The sequence below is a fragment of the Lynx canadensis genome, chromosome B2 (genome assembly GCF_007474595.2).
Source record: "Lynx canadensis isolate LIC74 chromosome B2, mLynCan4.pri.v2, whole genome shotgun sequence".
Lineage (NCBI taxonomy): Eukaryota > Metazoa > Chordata > Mammalia > Carnivora > Felidae > Lynx > Lynx canadensis.
In genome coordinates, this window is record NC_044307.1 from 75,449,380 (window position 1) to 75,468,614 (window position 19,235).

The following is a 19,235-nucleotide window of genomic DNA, read 5'->3' on the forward strand; positions in this document are numbered from 1 at the left end:
TTCCTGTCCCTGTGAACTTATGCTCTGCCAGCCTAGAAGTCTTAGTTCCAAAGGGAGGAATGTTTCTACCAGGAGACAATGATTTCACTGAACTGGAAGTTAAAACCACTGCTAGCCACTCTGGGCACCATATGCCTCTGAATCAACAAGCAAAGAAAAGAATTACTTTTCTTTTGGGGTGGGTTGGGATGGGTTGATTGATCCTGACTACCAAAGGGAAATTGGACTGCTACTTCATTATTATTATTATTAATCTCTTCAACCCCACGGCAGAAAGGAATCCTGCCAAAGACTGCCTTTGGATTCGAACTGCAACTCTCCCCTTGGTTTCCAGCCTGCCAGTCAGCCTACGGATTTAGGACTTACCTCGGCTCCATAATCATGTGAGCCAATTCCTTAAAATCAATCAATCAATCAATCAATCTATATAGAACCAGCAGGTTATGTTTGTTATATATATGTTAGTACTTTTTCTCTGGAGAACCCTAATACAAATACTTACTAGGTACTGGTCTGCTACCTCTTCTAACCTTTGCAGCAATATTTTCAAAGAACTGTCACTTCTTTTAATCCACAAATGAAAAACCTGAGGTTTGGAGGGTTTCAGCACCTTATTAAGAAAGGGCCAGGTCAAAAGCACAGGGCCAGGCATGTACAGTGGTCATGGCAGTGGCTGCAGCAATTTGCTCAAGGCCCCACTGCTCATGAAATACAGCCAGAATTCCAACCAAGGGCTCTCTAATTCCAAAGGTAGGGAAAACATTACTTTCACCTTTGTGCAGACACAGAAACTGAATTCTAAAAGTAAGTGACCCAAATCTGCAGTAGTGTCAGAACCAAGCTTGGAAGTTGAAAAAGTATGCTTTTATCTACAATGAACTTAAAGTCTGACTAAAAGCCACTATGACCTGTTTTGCTCTGTCTAGAATGGCATTTCCTGGGGTGCCTGGGTGGCTCAGTCAATGAAACATCCAATTCAGTTCAGGTCATGATCTCACGGTTCATGAGTTTGAGCCCCCTGTCGGGCTCTGTGCTGACAGCTCACAGCCTGCTTCAGATCTTCTGTCCCCTCTCTCTCTCTGCCCCTCCCCTGCTCACACTCTATCTCAAAATAAAAAATACATATATTTTAGAATAGCATTTCCTGATAATTCACCTTTATAGCAACCATTTGATCACAAGAGAAAAGTGGTCTCTCTGAGGATATAGTTTAGAAAAGAAAATTTTATATTATTCAAATGCTGCTACTGAAGGTAATTTTTTTTTTAAAAACATCATTGTATTTCTAGGCAAATTCTTCTCAAACTTGACTACTCTGTCCAAATCACTAAATATTTTAACTTCCTCATCCAATAAAAAAATAGACAACTGCCTAAGAGAAACATAAAAATCATCTTCAGGAATATGTTACCTGTCAAAGTCAGAGGTCAGACGCTCAAAATTTTTAATTACTCTAAGAACCTGGATATCCTGACTGATGAAGCAAGGTGGCAACAATCCATGAATATTCAATTGTTGTCTCTCTTCCAGGGTAAAAGCCAAGTCCTATGGAGGAAAAAAACAAACAAACAGTAATTTAAAGGGAATAATAACCAAAAACTATAGATGTACACACACTTAAAATCCAACAAATATATGGAATTAAAAATCAGAACATCTGGTATTGCCTAAACAAGGCCATCCAACTGTGTAATCTCTCAATACCTCAGTTTCCTCATCTTTGTATATTAGAGTACTATAATATTTTCAGGTCTGTGTCATTCATATTTGAGGTTTGAAATTAGGTAATGGAGAAAATGATGTGAAGATATGCAAATGAAAGACATAAATATTATTACTGTCATTAAATATATAAATGAATAGGAGTTACAAGAGATTTTTAAATTATGAACATTTTAAAATTATGAACCACCTATGACCTGCTGTTCCTCAACCTATAAAATAGATCAGGAAATCCCTTATATATAATTGAGACACCCAACACTGCTCCCCCAAACTATCTCTTACTGTTCTTATTACATTTCTAGCTACACAAACTTTCTCACCATTGCCTAAACATACCACACCCTTTTATTCTTTCATGACACCACGGACAAAAATTTTTCTCTGCTTCTCTGTCCTTCAAGCCTGACCTTAAATGCTCCCTCCTCTCTAATGCCTCTCTAAAGCCTCTCCAGACTCAGCCAGTATGTCCATTAGAACCCTATTATTTTATACTATGTTATCTGTTTACATGAACACTGACTGTAAAAAACATGAAGCTCAAAAATAAGTAACAAAATATAACTGATGGGCTGATACAAAAACCCAGAATGGACTGAAGAGATTTGCTGGAATATAATAAGAGGGGAAGTATTAGCAGGGAAACCCCAGTAGTCATTAATCTGGAAGAATGGGATGAGCCATTCCCCTGGAGATGACTCCTCCTGGGGCTACCGAAGCCCAAAACACTTCTTTGACTAGACTGACAACTGTTTCTCTGGGTCTGGCAAAAGTGCACCAAAATGATGATGGTTGGGTTCACTCATTATGACCATTACTGACGCTTCTTAAGACAGCTTGGATGGGTAGACATGTGTCCACTGACTTTGTATTGGGTGATTCTACAGCCATCCTCCTCTGCCCCTGAAAGTTTCTTGCAATGGTAGAACAGTGATTCCTAAGTCTTTAGAAGGTTTATTACTCAGGGGAAAAGACAATTTGGTTCATCCCAGAGGTAGATGACAGACCCTGACTGTTGAGAAATGAACACATTGAACCTCAGAAAGTAGGTGAAGGAGGTCAACAGATGAGCAACTCTTTCTTTCTTCTTATTTTTTATATTAATAGGCCCATTTATTCATGTCACTGATGAAAAAGCCTTATGTTTAATTAAACTTCTGGGTCAGGGAACAGACTGAAGAAAGTCAAATAAATTAGTCCACTGAATGACACATAGTGGAGCACTCTAAGTTGCCTACAAGGGCTAGCTGGGAGTGATGGCTCCAGAACCTCCAGAATGAGAAGCTGTATACAATCTTGACTTCTCAGCAGAAGGTCTCCCAAGTGCTATCAGCACAGGTGGTGTCCAGTTTCCAGATTATTTTTCTCCACTAGCAGCCACTCTTATGACTGCAAATGCCCCATTGTTACAAGTTCAGTTGGGGGTCCTGTGGAGCTGTTCTGTTCCCCAGGAGCTCGATGGGCCCTTTCCTAATGATAATCCATAGTGTTCAGCTGTGGCTGGCCCAACCACTCTCTCCTGGATGCCTAGAGAACAGCAGACAGTGCAGCCTGTGAGTCCTTTGCCTAGGAGTTCCAGTAGGCACCAGGAGACACTCGTGGTATTGCTAGAACCTTCTGCATGCCATTTGCTTTTTTATCAGTGGTTTGTGTCTCCAACCACAATGCAAACTCCATGAGGTTAGGATTTTGTCTGGGTTTTTTTTTCTTTTCCTCTGCTCCATTTTTAGTGCTTAGAAAAGTACCTAGAACTAATACATGAATTAGCAAGGTCCAAGGATATAAAATCAATGAGCAGAAATCTGTTGCACTTCTATATACCAATAACAAAGCAGCAGAGAAAGAAATCAAAGAATTGATCCCATTTCCAACTGCACCAAAAACAGTAAGATATCTAGGAATAAACCTAACCAAAGAGTAAAAGATCTGTACTCTGAAAAGCATACAAGACTTATGAAAGAAACTGAAGAGGATGCAAAGAAATGGAAAAGCATTCCATGCTCATGGATTGGCAGACTAAATATTGTTAAAATGTCCATACTACCAAAGGAATCTACACATTTAATGCAATCCCTATCAAAATACCACCAGTAGGGTGCCTCAGTGACTCAGTTGGTTGAGCGTCTGACTTCGGCTCAGGTCACGATCTCATGGTTCGTGGGTTTGAGCCCCACATAGGGCTCTGTGCTGACATCTCATAGCCTGGAGCCTGCTTCAGATTCTGTGTCTCCCTCTGTCTCTGTCCCTTCCCTGCTTGTGCTCTGTTTCTCTCTCTCAAAATTAAACAAAAAAATAAAAATAAAAATAAATACCACTAGCATTTTTCACAGAGCTAGAACATACAAGCCTAAAATGTGTATAGAACCACAAAAGACCCCAAATAGCCAAAGCAATCCTGAAAAAGGAAAATGAAACTGGAGGCATCACAATTCCGGATTTCAAGATATATTACAAAGTTGTAGTCATCAAGACAGTATGGAACTGACACAAAAACAGACACATACATCAATGAAATGAAACAGAAAACTCAGAAATGGACCCACAAATATATGGTCAACTAATCTTTAACAAAGCAGGAAAGAATATCCAATGGAAAAAAGTCTCTTCAACAAATGATGTTGAGAAAACTGGACGGTGACATGCCAAAGAATGAAACTAGACCACTGCTTACACCATACACAAAAATACACTCAAAATGGATGAAAGACTTAAGTGCGAAATAGGAAACCATCAAAATCCTAGAGGAGAACACAGGTAGCAAACTCTTTGACCTCAACCAGAGAAAATCTTACTAGACAAGGGAAGAGAAACAAAAGCAAACATGAACTCAATTGGGACTTCATCAAGATAAAAAGCTTCTGCACAGCAAAGGAAACAATCAACAAAACTAAAAGGCAGCCTACAGAATGGGAGAAGATATTTGCAAATGATATATCTGATAAAGGGTTGGTATAAAGAACATATCAAACTCTACACCCCAAAATCAAACAGCCCTGTTAAGAAATGGGCATAAAACATGAATAGATACATTTCCAAAGAAGACATCCAGATGGCTAAAAGACACATGAAAAGATGCTCAACATCACTCATTATCAGGGAAATACAAATCAAAACCACAACAGGATAACCACCTCACATCTGTCCAAATGGCTAAAATTAACAACACAAGAAACAAGAGGTGTTGGCAAGGATGTGGAGAAAGGGGAACCCTCTTGCACTGTTGGTGGGAATGCAAATTGGTGCCGCCACTCAGTATGGAGGTTCCTCAAGAAATTAAAAATAGAAAAAAATACAGATACAAAGAGTTACATGCACCCCAATGTTTACAGCAGTATTATCAACAATAGTTGAACTATGGCAAATCCAACTGTCCACCCACTGATGAATGGATAAAGAAGATGTGGTATGTATATATGTACACACACACATGCACAGACAATGGAATATTACTCAGCCACCAAAAAGAATGAAATCTTGCCATTTGCAACAACACGGATGGAGACAGAATGTATGCTAAGCGAAATAAATCAATTAGAGAAAGACAAATGTCATGATTTCACTCATATGTGGAATTTAAGAAACAAAACAGATGAACACATGGAAAGGCAGGGTGGGAGGCAGGGAGATAAAAGAGGGAAAGAAACCAAAAGAGACTCTTAACGATAGGGAACAAAGTGAGGGCTGCTGGAGGGGAGTTGGGTGGGAGATGGGTTAGATGGGTGATAGGTATTAAGGGAGGGCACTTGTGGTGATGAGCACTGAGTATTGTATATGAGTGAGAAATCAATGAATTCTACTCCTGAAACCAATATTGCACTGTATATGAACTAAAGTTAATTGAATTTAATTAAAATAAATTAATTAAAATTTAAACAAAATAAATAAATAAATGTTAAAAGTACCTGACATAACTGGGATTCAGTAATTTGCTACATAAACAAAATGGAAAGCTTTAAATACTTCTGAGAAATATTAAAATTTTAAAAAATAGTACAATTGCTGCTGAGGAAACTGATTAGCATATTAATTCCGGTAAAATTAAGTTTAAAATTAAAAGCAATCAGTAAGGGATATTGTTTTAAAAAAAAGTAATTGTAAAATGGAAAGCATACTTCACCTGTTAAAGAAATATCTGGGAAGACTGATCCTTTAAAACATAATGTCATGAGGGGCGCCTGGGTGGCTCAGTCGGTTAAGCGTCCGACTTCAGCTCAGGTCATGATCTCACGGTCCGTGAGTTCGAGCCCCGCGACGGGCTCTGTGTTGACAGCTCAGAGCCTGGAGCCTGTTTCAGATTCTGTGTCTCCCTCTCTCTCTGACCCTCCCCCGTTCATGCTCTGTCTCTCCCTGTCTCAAAAATAAATAAACGTTAAAAAAAATTTAATTAAAAAAAAAAACATAATGTCATGAATAACTCTTCAGAATAAAACAGAATTATGTAGGGGCGCCTGGGTGGCTCAGTCTGTTAAGTGTCAGACTTTGGCTCAGGTCATGATCTCACAGTTCGTGAGTTTGAGCCCCACATCACGCTCTGTGCTGACAGCTCAGAGCCTGGAGCCTGCTTTGGATTCTGTGTCTCCCTCTCTCTCAGCCCCTTCCCTGCTCATACTTTCTCTCTCTCTCTTTCTCTCTCTCTCTCTCTCAAAAATGAATAAACATTAAAAAAAATTTTTAAACAGAATTATGTACAGTAATGTAATTGAAAAAGAAAGAAAAATTCAATAAATTTTTCTCTTGCTCAAAATGAAAAATTTGTAAGTTAAAAATGGGAAAAAAGCCAGAGTAAAACTGAGCCTCAAAAATACATGAACATATGTAAAAAATCAGTAAATTTCTGAATATTACACCTTGAAAATATGCCTCTAAACCAAGAATAAAAATTATCAATATTATGAGAATAAGACTTATTATCAGAAGCACTAACATATTCTCCTGTGTTCACTTAATAATGGCACTTAGTCATTTAGTGGTATATTAGCCAGTCTTTTTACATAAATTTTCCAATGTCGGTCTGACCTAACAGGTCTCCCATATTGCATGCCATGTGAATGACAATGCCATCTGGGTATCTTCTGATATTCTTTCATGTTTAGTAACTACAACCCCCCATATGCTGTTAACCAAATATTCTATGGCATAACAGTGTCAATTTGACTCTGAAAAAACAACAACCAAAAACAAAACAAAGCAAAAAAACTACGGCTTAAAAATTTGGGAACTGGTCCAGGTTAAAGTCCTATGATTGGGCTCATATTCTATTACTAATCTTCATGAATTAAAAAAAAAAAAAGTTAACATATAAGCAAACTTAAATCTTAAAATTGCTGAAAATTCAAAAATATATATGGCATGATTTTGTTTAAACCACAGTTTTTAAGAATGAAACATCAAGGTGATTCCTACCAACCTGTGGCTTCCCAGAAAGTATGCAGCAAATGGTAAGTGGAATTCTGAACCATTAAATAATCCTGGCTCTAAGTTTCATTTTTTCATACTAACAGAGACATATTCATATATATTTTGTAGAAATTACAAACAGTAGCTTAACACATTCTCCTTATTAACCGCTAGCTTAATACAGTGAAACACTATCTTAATGCATTCTCCTTATTAAAAGCTGATGTAACAAGTATCTGTTTCAAAGAATTTTTACCTTAGGGTTATGCTGTGGGGCCTATCCAACAAAGGACAGTGTATCCCAAGTATACATGCAGCTTCTAACTTCCATTTGCTTTCTACTGAGTCTTTCATGTAGTTAAAAAGTTTAGACGTCTATACATATATTAGGTTTCCAGACCACCTATAATTCTAATTCCCTAATAGCGTTCTCATACACCCAAGGTTCAACCCTGGTTTTCTCATTTTCTGTCCTTCTTTTACTTTCACTACTCCTTAAAAAACCTTTTGGACTAGATCCCTAGACAGCAGAATGGTATGCTGTTTCACTGCTGAGGATAGCACACAGGACAACTATTCTTCTGGACTCTACTAATTGATCTATGTATATCTTCTTGAGAAAACTGAGACCATCAAGCAGAAATGAAAACAAAATTCCTGGCATAACAAGAGACTTCTATTAAAAACTGTGCTTGCATGGTAACTGAGAAAGAAACTTTTTCCTAAGTAATTTATCAGAAACAATTACCATAAAAACAGAAAAGATATATTCTGAATTCTGCACTAACCATCTTTAATGTTTGAGCTTCAGTAATTTGCCTTGTTTTTTTCCCTGAATAAGGACTCAAAGTAATCAAGCAAAATGGCAAAAAGGAAAACACTGTCTAAATCACAAATATCTTTAAGTAATCTATTTATGTATAATTCATTATAAAATGTATTCATTGTAAGGTTTGTTTTTATTATTTATTATTCTGAAATAAAGAGATCAAAGTGAGCTGTACCTTTATATGTCAATATTTTCAACGATGTATTAACATAGTTTATATGCATATTTTATAACTACAGAAAGAGAAGTGATACTAATTTGTCCTGGACACATTCTACTGAATGGTTTCTTCCCCCAGATCTTCCATAGTGCCAAATACTGCTCTTTGATATGGATCTATTTAATTCTAATTGAAAACATAGATAATGACTTCTAGAATTTTTTTGATGGTACACAGCCTTATTTCTTCAAAACCCACCAGCCAGATAGAATACACATTTCCAAGGCAAGTTTTTAAATGATTATTTTGAATGCATTCATCTGTGCAACTAAAGTCTCTCATGATCATCTGCTTTTTTTTTTATTTTTAAAAATTTTTTTTTCCAACGTTTATTTATTTTTGGGACAGAGAGAGACAGAGCATGAACAGGGGAGGGGCAGAGAGAGAGGGAGACACAGAATCTGAAACAGGCTCCAGGCTCTGAGCCATCAGCCCAGAGCCTGACGCGGAGCTCGAACCCACGGACCGCGAGATCGTGACCTGGCTGAAGTCGGACGCCTAACCGACTGCGCCACCCAGGCGCCCCGTGCTTTAAGAGGCATAAAATCAATTAGCTACAACCAATAATATATTAACAACAGCTTCTTTAAAAAAAATTTGGTTTCATTACCTAAAATTTACAGCAAAATACCATAACCATAACACCTAAAATTCATTTCATCTACGTATTTTAGGATATAAGCAAGTATAACTATTTTGTAGTTTAAGTGACACATTTGCTTAATTAATAAAAAGAAAGAACACCTCTACCTAAGAGAGCCAGTGGATTTTCATTTACTTTTTTATGAATATAACTTATTGTCAAATTGGCTAACATACAGTGTGTGAAGTGTGCTCTTGTTTTTTGGGGTAGATTCCCTTGGTTCACTGCTTACATAACAACACCCAGCGCTCATCCCAACAATTGCCCTCTTCAATGCCCATCACCCATTTTTCCCCTCTCCCCCACCCCCCAATCCACCATCAGTTTGTTCTCTGTATTTAAGAGTCTTTTGTGGTTTGCCTCCCTCCCTCTCTGTTAGAAACTATTATTTCCCCTTTCCTTTCCCCATGGTCTTCTGTTAAATTTCTCAAGTTCCACACATGAGTGAAAACATTTGAGATCTGTCCTTCTCTGATGGACTTATTTCACTCAGCATAATACCTTCTAGTTCCATCCACATTGCTGCAAATGGCACGATTTCATTCTTTCTCATTGCCAAGTAGTATTCCATTGAATATATAAACCACATCTTCTTTATCCATTCCTCTTTCCATAAATTGGCTATTATTGGAAGTGCTGCTATAAACATTGGGGTACAAGTGCCCCTATGCATCAGCACTCCTGTATCCCTTGGGTAAATTTCTAGCAGTACTATTACTGGGTCACAGGAAAGTTCTGTTTTTAATTTTCTGAGGAACCTCCACACTGTTTTCCAGAGCGGCCGCACCAGTTTGCATTCCCACCAACAGTGTAAGAGGGTTCCCGTTTCTCCACATCTTCGCCAGCATCTGTAGTTTCCTGATTTGTTCCTTTTAGCCACTCTGACTGGTGTGAGGTAGTATCAATGTGGTTTTGATTTGTGCCAATGGATTTTTAAAATATTGGATTAAATAGTTTTAAGTATTTCTCACTTAAAACCCCATTCCTACAGATTCCTTGTAAGGCCGAGAAATTAGTCACCATCAGTAGCAATACTATATTTTCCAAACATAGCTCTTACAATCATTAGTAAGATTTAAAAACTTGGGGCACCTGGGTGGCTCAGTCTGTTAAGTGTCAGACTCTTGATTTCGGCACAGGTCATGATCTCACAGTTGATGTCATCAAGCCCCACACAGGGCTCTGCACTGACAGCACACAGCCTGCTTGGGATTCTTTCTCTCTCCCTCTCTCTGCCCCTTCCCCACACATGCACACACACACACACATTCGCATTCTCTCTCTCTCTCTCTCTCTCTGTCTCTCTCTCAAAATAAATAAGTAAACATTAAAAAAAAAAAAGGTTTTAAAATTCTTTCAGCAAGATGGAGTGCTGTTGTCCCCAAGGAAGGTTTAAGGTAAATTTCACAACGTCACCAAACCAGTAAAAGTACCTGGTAAGTAACCAGACTGGTAATTCTTAGTAAATTACTGAAACTACAAATGAACACAAATGATTTCAGAAAAAAAAAAGAAAAAAAAGCCAGATCTCAGATCTTTGATGGAACTGTGTATGAATAATCCAAACCAAATGGGTAATACCTATTGCCAGTAGAGTCCCTAGTAATCACATGCACATTTACACTATTCTAAAAAGTGTAATATATGTGACCTAGACAAAATCCTCCAGGTATGCCTATGATAGTATGTATAGTGATTATTCATATAGTGAACCGGAACATCAGGATTGCAAGGTAATCATCTATTGTGCCTTTGTTTGGTTTATCTATTTTTAAATGTTTATTAATTTATTTTGAAAGAGAGTGTATGTGTAAGGGAGGGGTGGAGAGAGAGAGAGAAAGAGAGAGAGAGAGAGAGAGAGAGAGAGAGAGAGAGAATCCCAAGCAGACTCCATGCTGTCAGCATAGAACTCGATATGGGGCTCAATCTCATGAACCATGAGATCATGACCTGAGCCACCCAGGCACCCCTTTGTTTGATTTCTTAATTCCTTGAGCTAATCAAAGATTCTACAGTGTATAAAAATTAGATGGCAATTCAACACATTACCAATTAAATTACACATGAATTTGTAAATGTCCCTTGCCTATCCTGAATGATGACGATCTTCAAGAAGGCTTTTCCTCCTCCTCTCTGGATTATGAGATGTCCTCCAATGTACTCCCATAACATCATGTACTTCTATCATGGAACTCCGCACTCCATTATTTCTGCTGAAGCACTGTTTTACCCTGCCCAAGGTCTAGGTGCTTCTGGTGAACAGGAACTGTGATATTCATATTTGAATAGTACCTAATAAAATGTCAAGATGGATCAGGGTCTCAATAAGTTTTACAACAGGGTTGTACCCTGACAAACCCATCATAAATTGAAAATACCATTAAGCCAAAAATGCGTTTAATACATCTAACCTACCAAACATTATAACTTAGCTTAACCTACCTTAAATGTGCTTAGAACACTTACATTAGCCTACAGTTGAGCAACATTACCTAACACAAAGCCTATTATATATAAAAATTTCCAAAGGGGACTTTGGTACAAAATATTTTAAGAATTATTGCAGACAGCAAAGGAAACAAAAAAACAAAAGGCAACCTATGGAATGGGAGAAGATATTTCCAAATAACATATCTGATAAAGGGTTAGTATCCAAAATATATACAGGAGTATAAAACTCAAACTCAACATTCAACTTATAAAACTCAATCCAATTAAAAAATGGGCAGAAGATATGAATACACATTTTTCCAAAGACATACAGATGGCCAATAGACACATGAAAAGATGCTCACCGTCACTTATGATCAGGGAAATGCAAATCAAAACTACAACGAGATCTCACCTGACACCTGTCAGAACGGCTTAAATCGACAACACAAGAAATAACAGGTGTTGTGAAAATGCGGAGAAAAAGGGACCCTCGTGCACTATTGCTGGGAATGTAAACTGGTACAGACACTGGTACTGTGAAAAACAGGTAAGAAGCTTCTTCACAAAGTTAAAAATAGAACTACCCAACAATCCAGCAATTGCACTTCTAGATATTTACCCAAAGAATTCAAAAATATTAATTCAAAGGGATATATGTATCCCAATGTTTATAGCAGCATTATCTACAATAGCCAAATTATGGAAACAGCCCAAGTGTTCATCGACTGATAAATGGATAAAGAAGATGTGTGTGTGTGTGTGTGTGTGTGTGTGTGTGTGTCAAAAATGCACTATTACTCAGCCATATAAAAGAATGAAATCTTGCCATTTGCAACAACATGGATAGAGCTAGAGAGTAAAATGCTAAGCCAAATATGTCAGCCAGAGAAAGAAAAATACTGTATGATTTCATTCATGTGTGTAATTTAAGGAACAAAACAAACAAGCAAAGACAGAGAGAGAGAGAGAGAGAAAGAGGCAAACCAAAAAACAGACTCTTAACTATAGAGAACAAACACATGGTTACCAGAGGGGAGGTAGGTGGGGGATGCGTGAAGTAGGTGATGGGGATCAAGGAGGGCACTTGCTGTGATGAACACTGTTATATAAAAGTGTTGAATCACTATATTGTACACCTGAAAGTAATATTACACTGTATGTCTGCTAACTGGAATTTTTAAAAAACCTAAAAAAAAGATAGGAACTGTTGCAGAGAACTATGCTTCAGTGTCTAAGCGATGTATCTCACATATCAACATGATATTCCCAGAAACACCACAAGATGGCTTTCTTACTTCAGATCCACAGTTGAGATTTTCAAAAATGTTTGGTCTCCTCTTAGTTACTTTATGGGAGCTTGTGAAGTTCACAGAATTGCTCAAGGGTCTCCAGAGAAACAGAATGAAAGGGTGTGTGTATAAACATCACATATATGAAGAAATTTATTATAACGAATTGGTTCATGCAATTATGAAGGCTGACAAGTCCCCAGATCTGAAGTTGGCAAGTTGGAGACCCAGGAGAGCCAATGGTGTAGTTCTAGCCCAAGCCCAAAGGACTGAGAAATCAGGAGAGCTGACAGTATAGTTACAGTCCAAAGGCCAGCAGGCTTAAGATCCAGGAAGAGCCAGTGTTTTAGTTCAAATCCAAAGGTAGGGGAAAAAATCAATGTCCTAGCTTGAAGGTATTCGAGCAAGAGGGGTTCCCTCTTTGTCACAAGAGGGTCAGCCTTTTTGTACTATTCAGACTCGCAGCTGACTGGATGAGGCCCAACCACATTAGGTAGGGAAGTCTGCTTTACTCAGTCTACGAATTCAAGTGTTAACCTCATCCAGAAACACCCTCACACACACACCCAGAATAATATTTGACCAAATGTCGGGACATCCAGGGGCCTAGCTAAAATGACACATAAAAGTAATCATCACACTCACCAAAGATTTTTCACCAAATATTTGTTGAGTGAATGCTTATAATGCTTGCAGGCACAGAGCCAATGAAACAGTGTTATGTCAAATATGGTCCAGAGTCTCATGAAGCTAACAATCTAGAGAGCTTAACAGGATATTACATGAAGAGCTACACAAATAATTATAAAATAACACTGTGGTAAGTACAGGGAAAGAAAAGGGAAAATTTACTATCTAACTTAACTTAGGGGCTTGAAAGGGAAGAGCTCACTAAGCAGTGATACTAAAATGAGAACTGGAAGTACCTCGGTGGCTCAGTAGGTTAAGCATCTGACTCTTGGTTTCAGCTCAGGTCATGATCTCATAGTTCGTGAGATCTGACAGTGCAGATCCTGCTTGGGATTCTTCCTCTCTCTCTGCCTCTCCCCCATCTGTACTTTGTCTCTCAAAATAAATAAAAACATTAAAAATAAAATAAAATAAAGGAAAATAAAATGAGATCTGAAGGAGAAACGGAAGGGTAGAAGCTGACCAGGTGAAAGACTCAGGGTGACTGTGCAGGAAACGGCAGGGGCACAAACCCCAGCGCAGAACAGCTTGGCTTCTAGGAGAAAGTACAAGGAAGGAAACGTCAACTAAGGGAAGAATGATGCAAGGTGACCCTGGGGAAGACAGGCAGGAGCCAGAGCAGGCAAATCCCTGATAGGCAGGTAAAGTAACAGGAAGACCTGGTTCTTTGCCTGACTAGTGATGCCATTTCATGAAAACACTGCAAGTGTGTCAGCAGCGCTCACCCATGGTGTTTGTTATTCACCACATTGAGGAATCTCCATCCCGAGGCTAGCTCACTAAAGAAAGAGAAAACAAGGCTTCAGAAGCAGTTGCTGAGCACCAGGCAAATGACAGAAGGTTCAACCTGGGCTCAAGATTCTCAATCTGTCTTCCTCGTCCCTGCATGATTCACAAAGATACTCTTAACTGCAACACTTGTCTTTGTAACACCACCTCCTAGCTGCCACACCAAGGGCAGATCTGAGCCATGCCCTACAGCAGTAACATTTAACAAGAAAATTAACCTTAAAAATATATAAACCAAGGGTTACTGAGTGACTCAGTCAGCTAAGCGTCGGACTTCAGCTCAGGTCATGATCTCACAGGGTTGGTGAGTTTGAGCCCCAAGCATTTGGCTCTGTGCTGTCAGTTACAGCACCTTAGATACTCTGTCCACCGCTCCCCCCCCCCGCCCCTCCCTTGCTCACTGTCAAATAAGTAAATAAATAAATAGAAGTCATACAATATTTCCAGTGTATAATGGAAACATATTGAGTGCTAGAAACCACAGTTACTGTTTAGAAAGGGGAACAAGCTAGCTGGGGCACAAAAGTGAAAGGGAGACAAACTTTTCACTTCTTCATATTTTTGCTTTTATACAGTGAATCTCTAAGGCTATTAAAAATACTAAGAACTATTAAGAACCGTTTATCTCAATCTCAAGAATATATACCTATATAACCATACTTCTTATTTACATTTCTTAAATCTCTATCCTTATGTTTCTGGCAGCTCTGGGTACAGGCAGACACTGCTGTTTACCGTAACATCTATTCTCCCCTTCTTCCGCAGTAAGAGGTCCCTGTATTGTTTGGGTGGTAATGTATCAGATAAACGACTAAAATTCCAGACTACCCTATAAAAGAGGCCCTGTAAATGAGTTCTGAACAATGAATGTGAGTGGAAGAGATGTGTGGGATATAGGGAAGGCTCCTTAAAGGGAGCTAGCGGACTCCACTGGAAGGTGGCCCTTCTTGTGTTTCTCCCATTTCTTCCAGCAACCAGCTTGGAATGTGCAAATGCTATCTAAGACCCATAGTCAGTCAGGACCATGAAGTGTTCTGGAAGGTGGAAGTGCAGCAATGTTCCTGATGACTCTGTGACCCACCAAACAGGCCCAGACGGTCTACCTCTGATTTCCTTCATGTGTGAAAGAAAAATAAGCTACATCCTAACCAAATCACTGTTACTTGTTTTTACTGTTGTTGTTCTTGCTGTTATATGTACCAAAACCAAGTCGTAAATGATATAGTGGTCATTCCTGTACCCACTAAAGGAAAGAGATTCTCCAACATATACCCAACAGCATATTTAACCCACAATGTAGAATGTAACTTGTAACTAAGCATATTTGAAAGGCAAAACAGAACTATACATTAGGTCAAGAATTAACCATCATTTACCCATTTGACAAACTTTTACAGAATACTAACTATATTCCAGGTCCTAGGAGCAAGTATGTGAAAAGATAAAGCTATGATATAAACCAGCATAACAACCCTACCCACCTCCTCAGAGGAATTGTGAACCTTGTAATTTCTGTAGTATTTTCTCCATCACAGCATGAAGAGAAACAGAAGGATACAAATACCAACAAGGCCAAGAATTTTTAAAAATCCTTAGACTGTAGAAATTTTACAAATTATGTCATGTTCTTATTTTTACATAAATCATTTTCAACAGAATGACCTTTATTACCAAAATTACTGTAGCAAATATGTACCCAGTGAAATGAGGAAGATATGTGAATATATATTGGAAAACATATTCTCTGATGTTTCCCCCTGAAACTTAAGACCAAGTTAGACTGAGTTTCACACATTCACCTCCTAAAAATAACAATCTGAGGGTTCTGGTTCTGTGCAAGATGGTGTAAGCATACTTTACCTTGTCTCTCCCAATGAATCTAACTATAAACCTTGTGCAGAATGCATCAGGAAGCTATATGAAGAGTCTGAAAAGTAAATGGCAGCAGAGGAGCAGGGGAAGAAGACCTGAATCCCAGGTACCACCAAACCAACAGTGAGTTTCCTGGAGTTTTGCCCTTCAGTACAGCCTGGCTTTTTTTTCCCCTCTGTGATCAACTGGCCTTGACTAAAAAGTAACAGAAATGCTAGAAGTGCAACTGAGTGCAGACAAAAAGAATGACAAGAAAAGCTTTCTTTTTCTGGTCCAAGAATCAGGAAAGGGGGCTGGCTCTTAAAGGTTACAGAAGAGGGAAATCCATTCTTATTTTCCATTCTCTCCAGCCCCAGCCCCCTGTGAATCCCACAGTGGGGGGCAGGAGCATGACCACTGGCAGATGTCTAAAATTGTAAGATAGGAAAATCATTCTTTTTAGCCAGAGAAGCAATGGTCCCAAGATCATGGATTAAATGTCTGTTGCATTTTTGTCTTCCAGTCACTTGGCCCTAAATGCAAATGCAGGTAGAAGAAGTATACTACAGAGCAAGGAAACTAAAGGTCCAGTTTTCCGGCTAGTGGGCTGGAAAGGGGGCCTCAAGGAGACAAAAAGTATCAGTGAGATCATAGAAAGAAGGGAACTCAAGAGAACAATCCCATAAAGTTGTATATGAACTCCTGGGCTCGCCTCTGAGCTATGCATGTAGAGACCTGATCTTAAACAGTCTCACAAAAGATATGAGAACTAAACTATGGTATAAACTGCTGTATGGATCCTACACTGACCTTTGGGCAGTACACACGATGAACAGAACCAAATAGCACTACAAAGTGGCTATGAAAATGGAATATTGGAACCACGATCCATAAAACAAGGGCCCAACTTATAAACTCACCTAACCAGTTTGACTGACTGCAAAAACTAAAAAGAACTGTATTCCCTTTGGGATTTAACCAAAACCTACAATGCAAATGTCCAGGATACATGCAAAAATTACTCAGCATATGAAGAAACAGGTAAATGTTAACTTTCAAAGGAAAAAGAAAAATCAACGACAACACAGAGAATGGAGTTATCAAAGATTTAAAAACAGTTATTGTAACCAAACCCCAAAGCATAAGGGCAAAATCTTTTGAAATGAATGGAAAAAAACAGTCTTGGTGAACAAATTAAAGCTATAAAGAACCAAGTGGAAATTTTAGAACTGAAAAATATAATAACTAAAAATATTCATAGGATGGGCTCAAGAACAGAATGGAGATACAAGAGAAAAGGGTCAGTAAACTTGAAGATGGATCAACCAATCTGAAAAACAAAGAAAAAAAACTGGAAAAGAAAAAGTCAGAGCCTCAGGGACCTGTGGGACAATACCAAAAAACCTAACATTTTTATCAACAGAATGCCAAAAGGAGAGGAGAAAGAAAAAATATTTGTAGAAATAACGGCTAAACATTTATCAATTTTGGCACCAGATAGAAAATTACAAATTCAAGAAGCTCAACAAACCCCAAGAAGATAATCGAAAAAAATCTAAATCCAGAAAAATTATTTCAAAATGCTGAAAACTAGAAAAAAGAAAACATCTTTAAAGATGCCAGAGAAAAACCAACCTACTCATTGCATACATATGTAACAATTCGGATGACTACAAGTTTCTCATCAGAAACAAGGGAGGCCAGAGGGAAGAGGAATGGCATTTTTAACATGCTGAAGGTAAAGAAGTGTCAACCCAAAATTCTATAACTGGTGAAAATACCCCTCAGGAAAGAAAGTGAAATAAAGACATTCTCAGATGAAGGAAAATGGAGACAAGCAGTCTCCAGCAAACCTGCTCTAAAAGAAATGCTAAAGGACATTTTTTACATAGAAAGGAAATGGTACCTGAAGATAACCTAAATGACAACCATCTGGGTAACTGTAACAGATTATCCTTTCCCTCTTAAATTCTTTGAAATATGTATGACAGTTAAAATCAAAATAATAAACATTACATTATTACATCAAAAATATTTTTCATAAGAATTCAGTAGCAAAACAAACAATCCAATTAAAATGGGCAAAGGATCTGAATAGACATTTTTCCAAAGAAGATACACAGATGGCCAACAGACACATGAAAGGAAACTCAGTATCCGCAATCATCAGGAAAATGCAAATCAAAACCACAAGATATCACTTCACACCTGTTAGAATGGCTATTCTCAAAAAAACAAGAAATACAAGTATTGGTGAGGATATGGGAAAAAAGTTTCCCTTTTTTGTTTTTTTTTTTTAATTTTTTTTTCAACGTTTATTTATTTTTGGGACAGAGAGAGACAGAGCATGAATGGGGGAGGGGCAGAGAGAGAGGGAGACACAGAATCGGAAACAGGCTCCAGGCTCTGAGCCATCAGCCCAGAGCCCGACGCGGGGCTCGAACTCCCGGACCGCGAGATCGTGACCTGGCTGAAGTCAGACGCTTAACCGACTGCGCCACCCAGGCGCCCCAAGTTTCCCTTTTTTGGAGGTTTTTGATGAACCTTTTCTCCCACACTCTTGGTGGGAATGTAAATAGGTATATCCACTGTGGAAAACAATATGGAGTTTCCTCAAACAATTAAAAAATAGAACTACCATATGATCTAGCAATTCTACCTCTGGGTTTTTATCTGAGGAAAAGAAAAAAACAACATGGAAAGGATATATGTACCCCCATGTTCACTACAGCATTATTTGCAATTGCCAAGATATGGAAACAACCTAAAAGTCCATCAACGGATGAATGAATAAAGAAAACGTGGTGTGTGTATGTGTGTGTGTGTGTGTGTGTGTGTGTGTGTGTGTACATATATATGTATATATATAAAATATAATTTGGCCATACTAAAAAAAAGAGGGAAATCTCACTATTTGCAACAACATGGATGGATCTTGACAGCATTATGCTAAGTGAAATAAAGTCAGAGAAAAACAAACACTGTATATGATCTTACTTATACATGGAATCTAAAAAGAAAACAAAAACAAAAACAAAAAATAAGCTCATAGATACAGAAAAAGATTGGTGGTTGCCAGAGGTGGGAAGTAGATGGGTGGAGGAAATGGATGAAGGTGTTAAAAAAGTACAAACATACAGTCATAAAATAAATAAGTCATAGGGATGAATGTACATATAGCATGGTGAGTATAGTTAATAATACTGCATTGCATATTTACAAAGTTGCCAAGAGAATAAATCTTTAAAATTCTCATCACAAGAAGAAATTTTTTTATAACTGTATGGTGGCAGATGTTAGCTAGACTTATTATGGTGATCATTTCACAATATACACAAATATCAACTCATTATATTGTATACCTGAAGCTAA

The 19,235-nt window shown here is 38.1% G+C and overlaps 1 protein-coding gene across 1 annotated transcript in view; it reads right to left on the minus strand.

The window, feature by feature from the left end:
- ME1 (malic enzyme 1) overlaps positions 1–19,235 on the minus strand; it is a 194,282-nt gene that overhangs the window by 164,776 nt on the left and 10,271 nt on the right. The window contains exon 2 of the mRNA XM_030315911.1: positions 1,412–1,545. Coding sequence (XP_030171771.1) covers positions 1,412–1,545 — 134 coding nt within the window. The remainder of the gene's footprint in view (positions 1–1,411; positions 1,546–19,235) is intronic.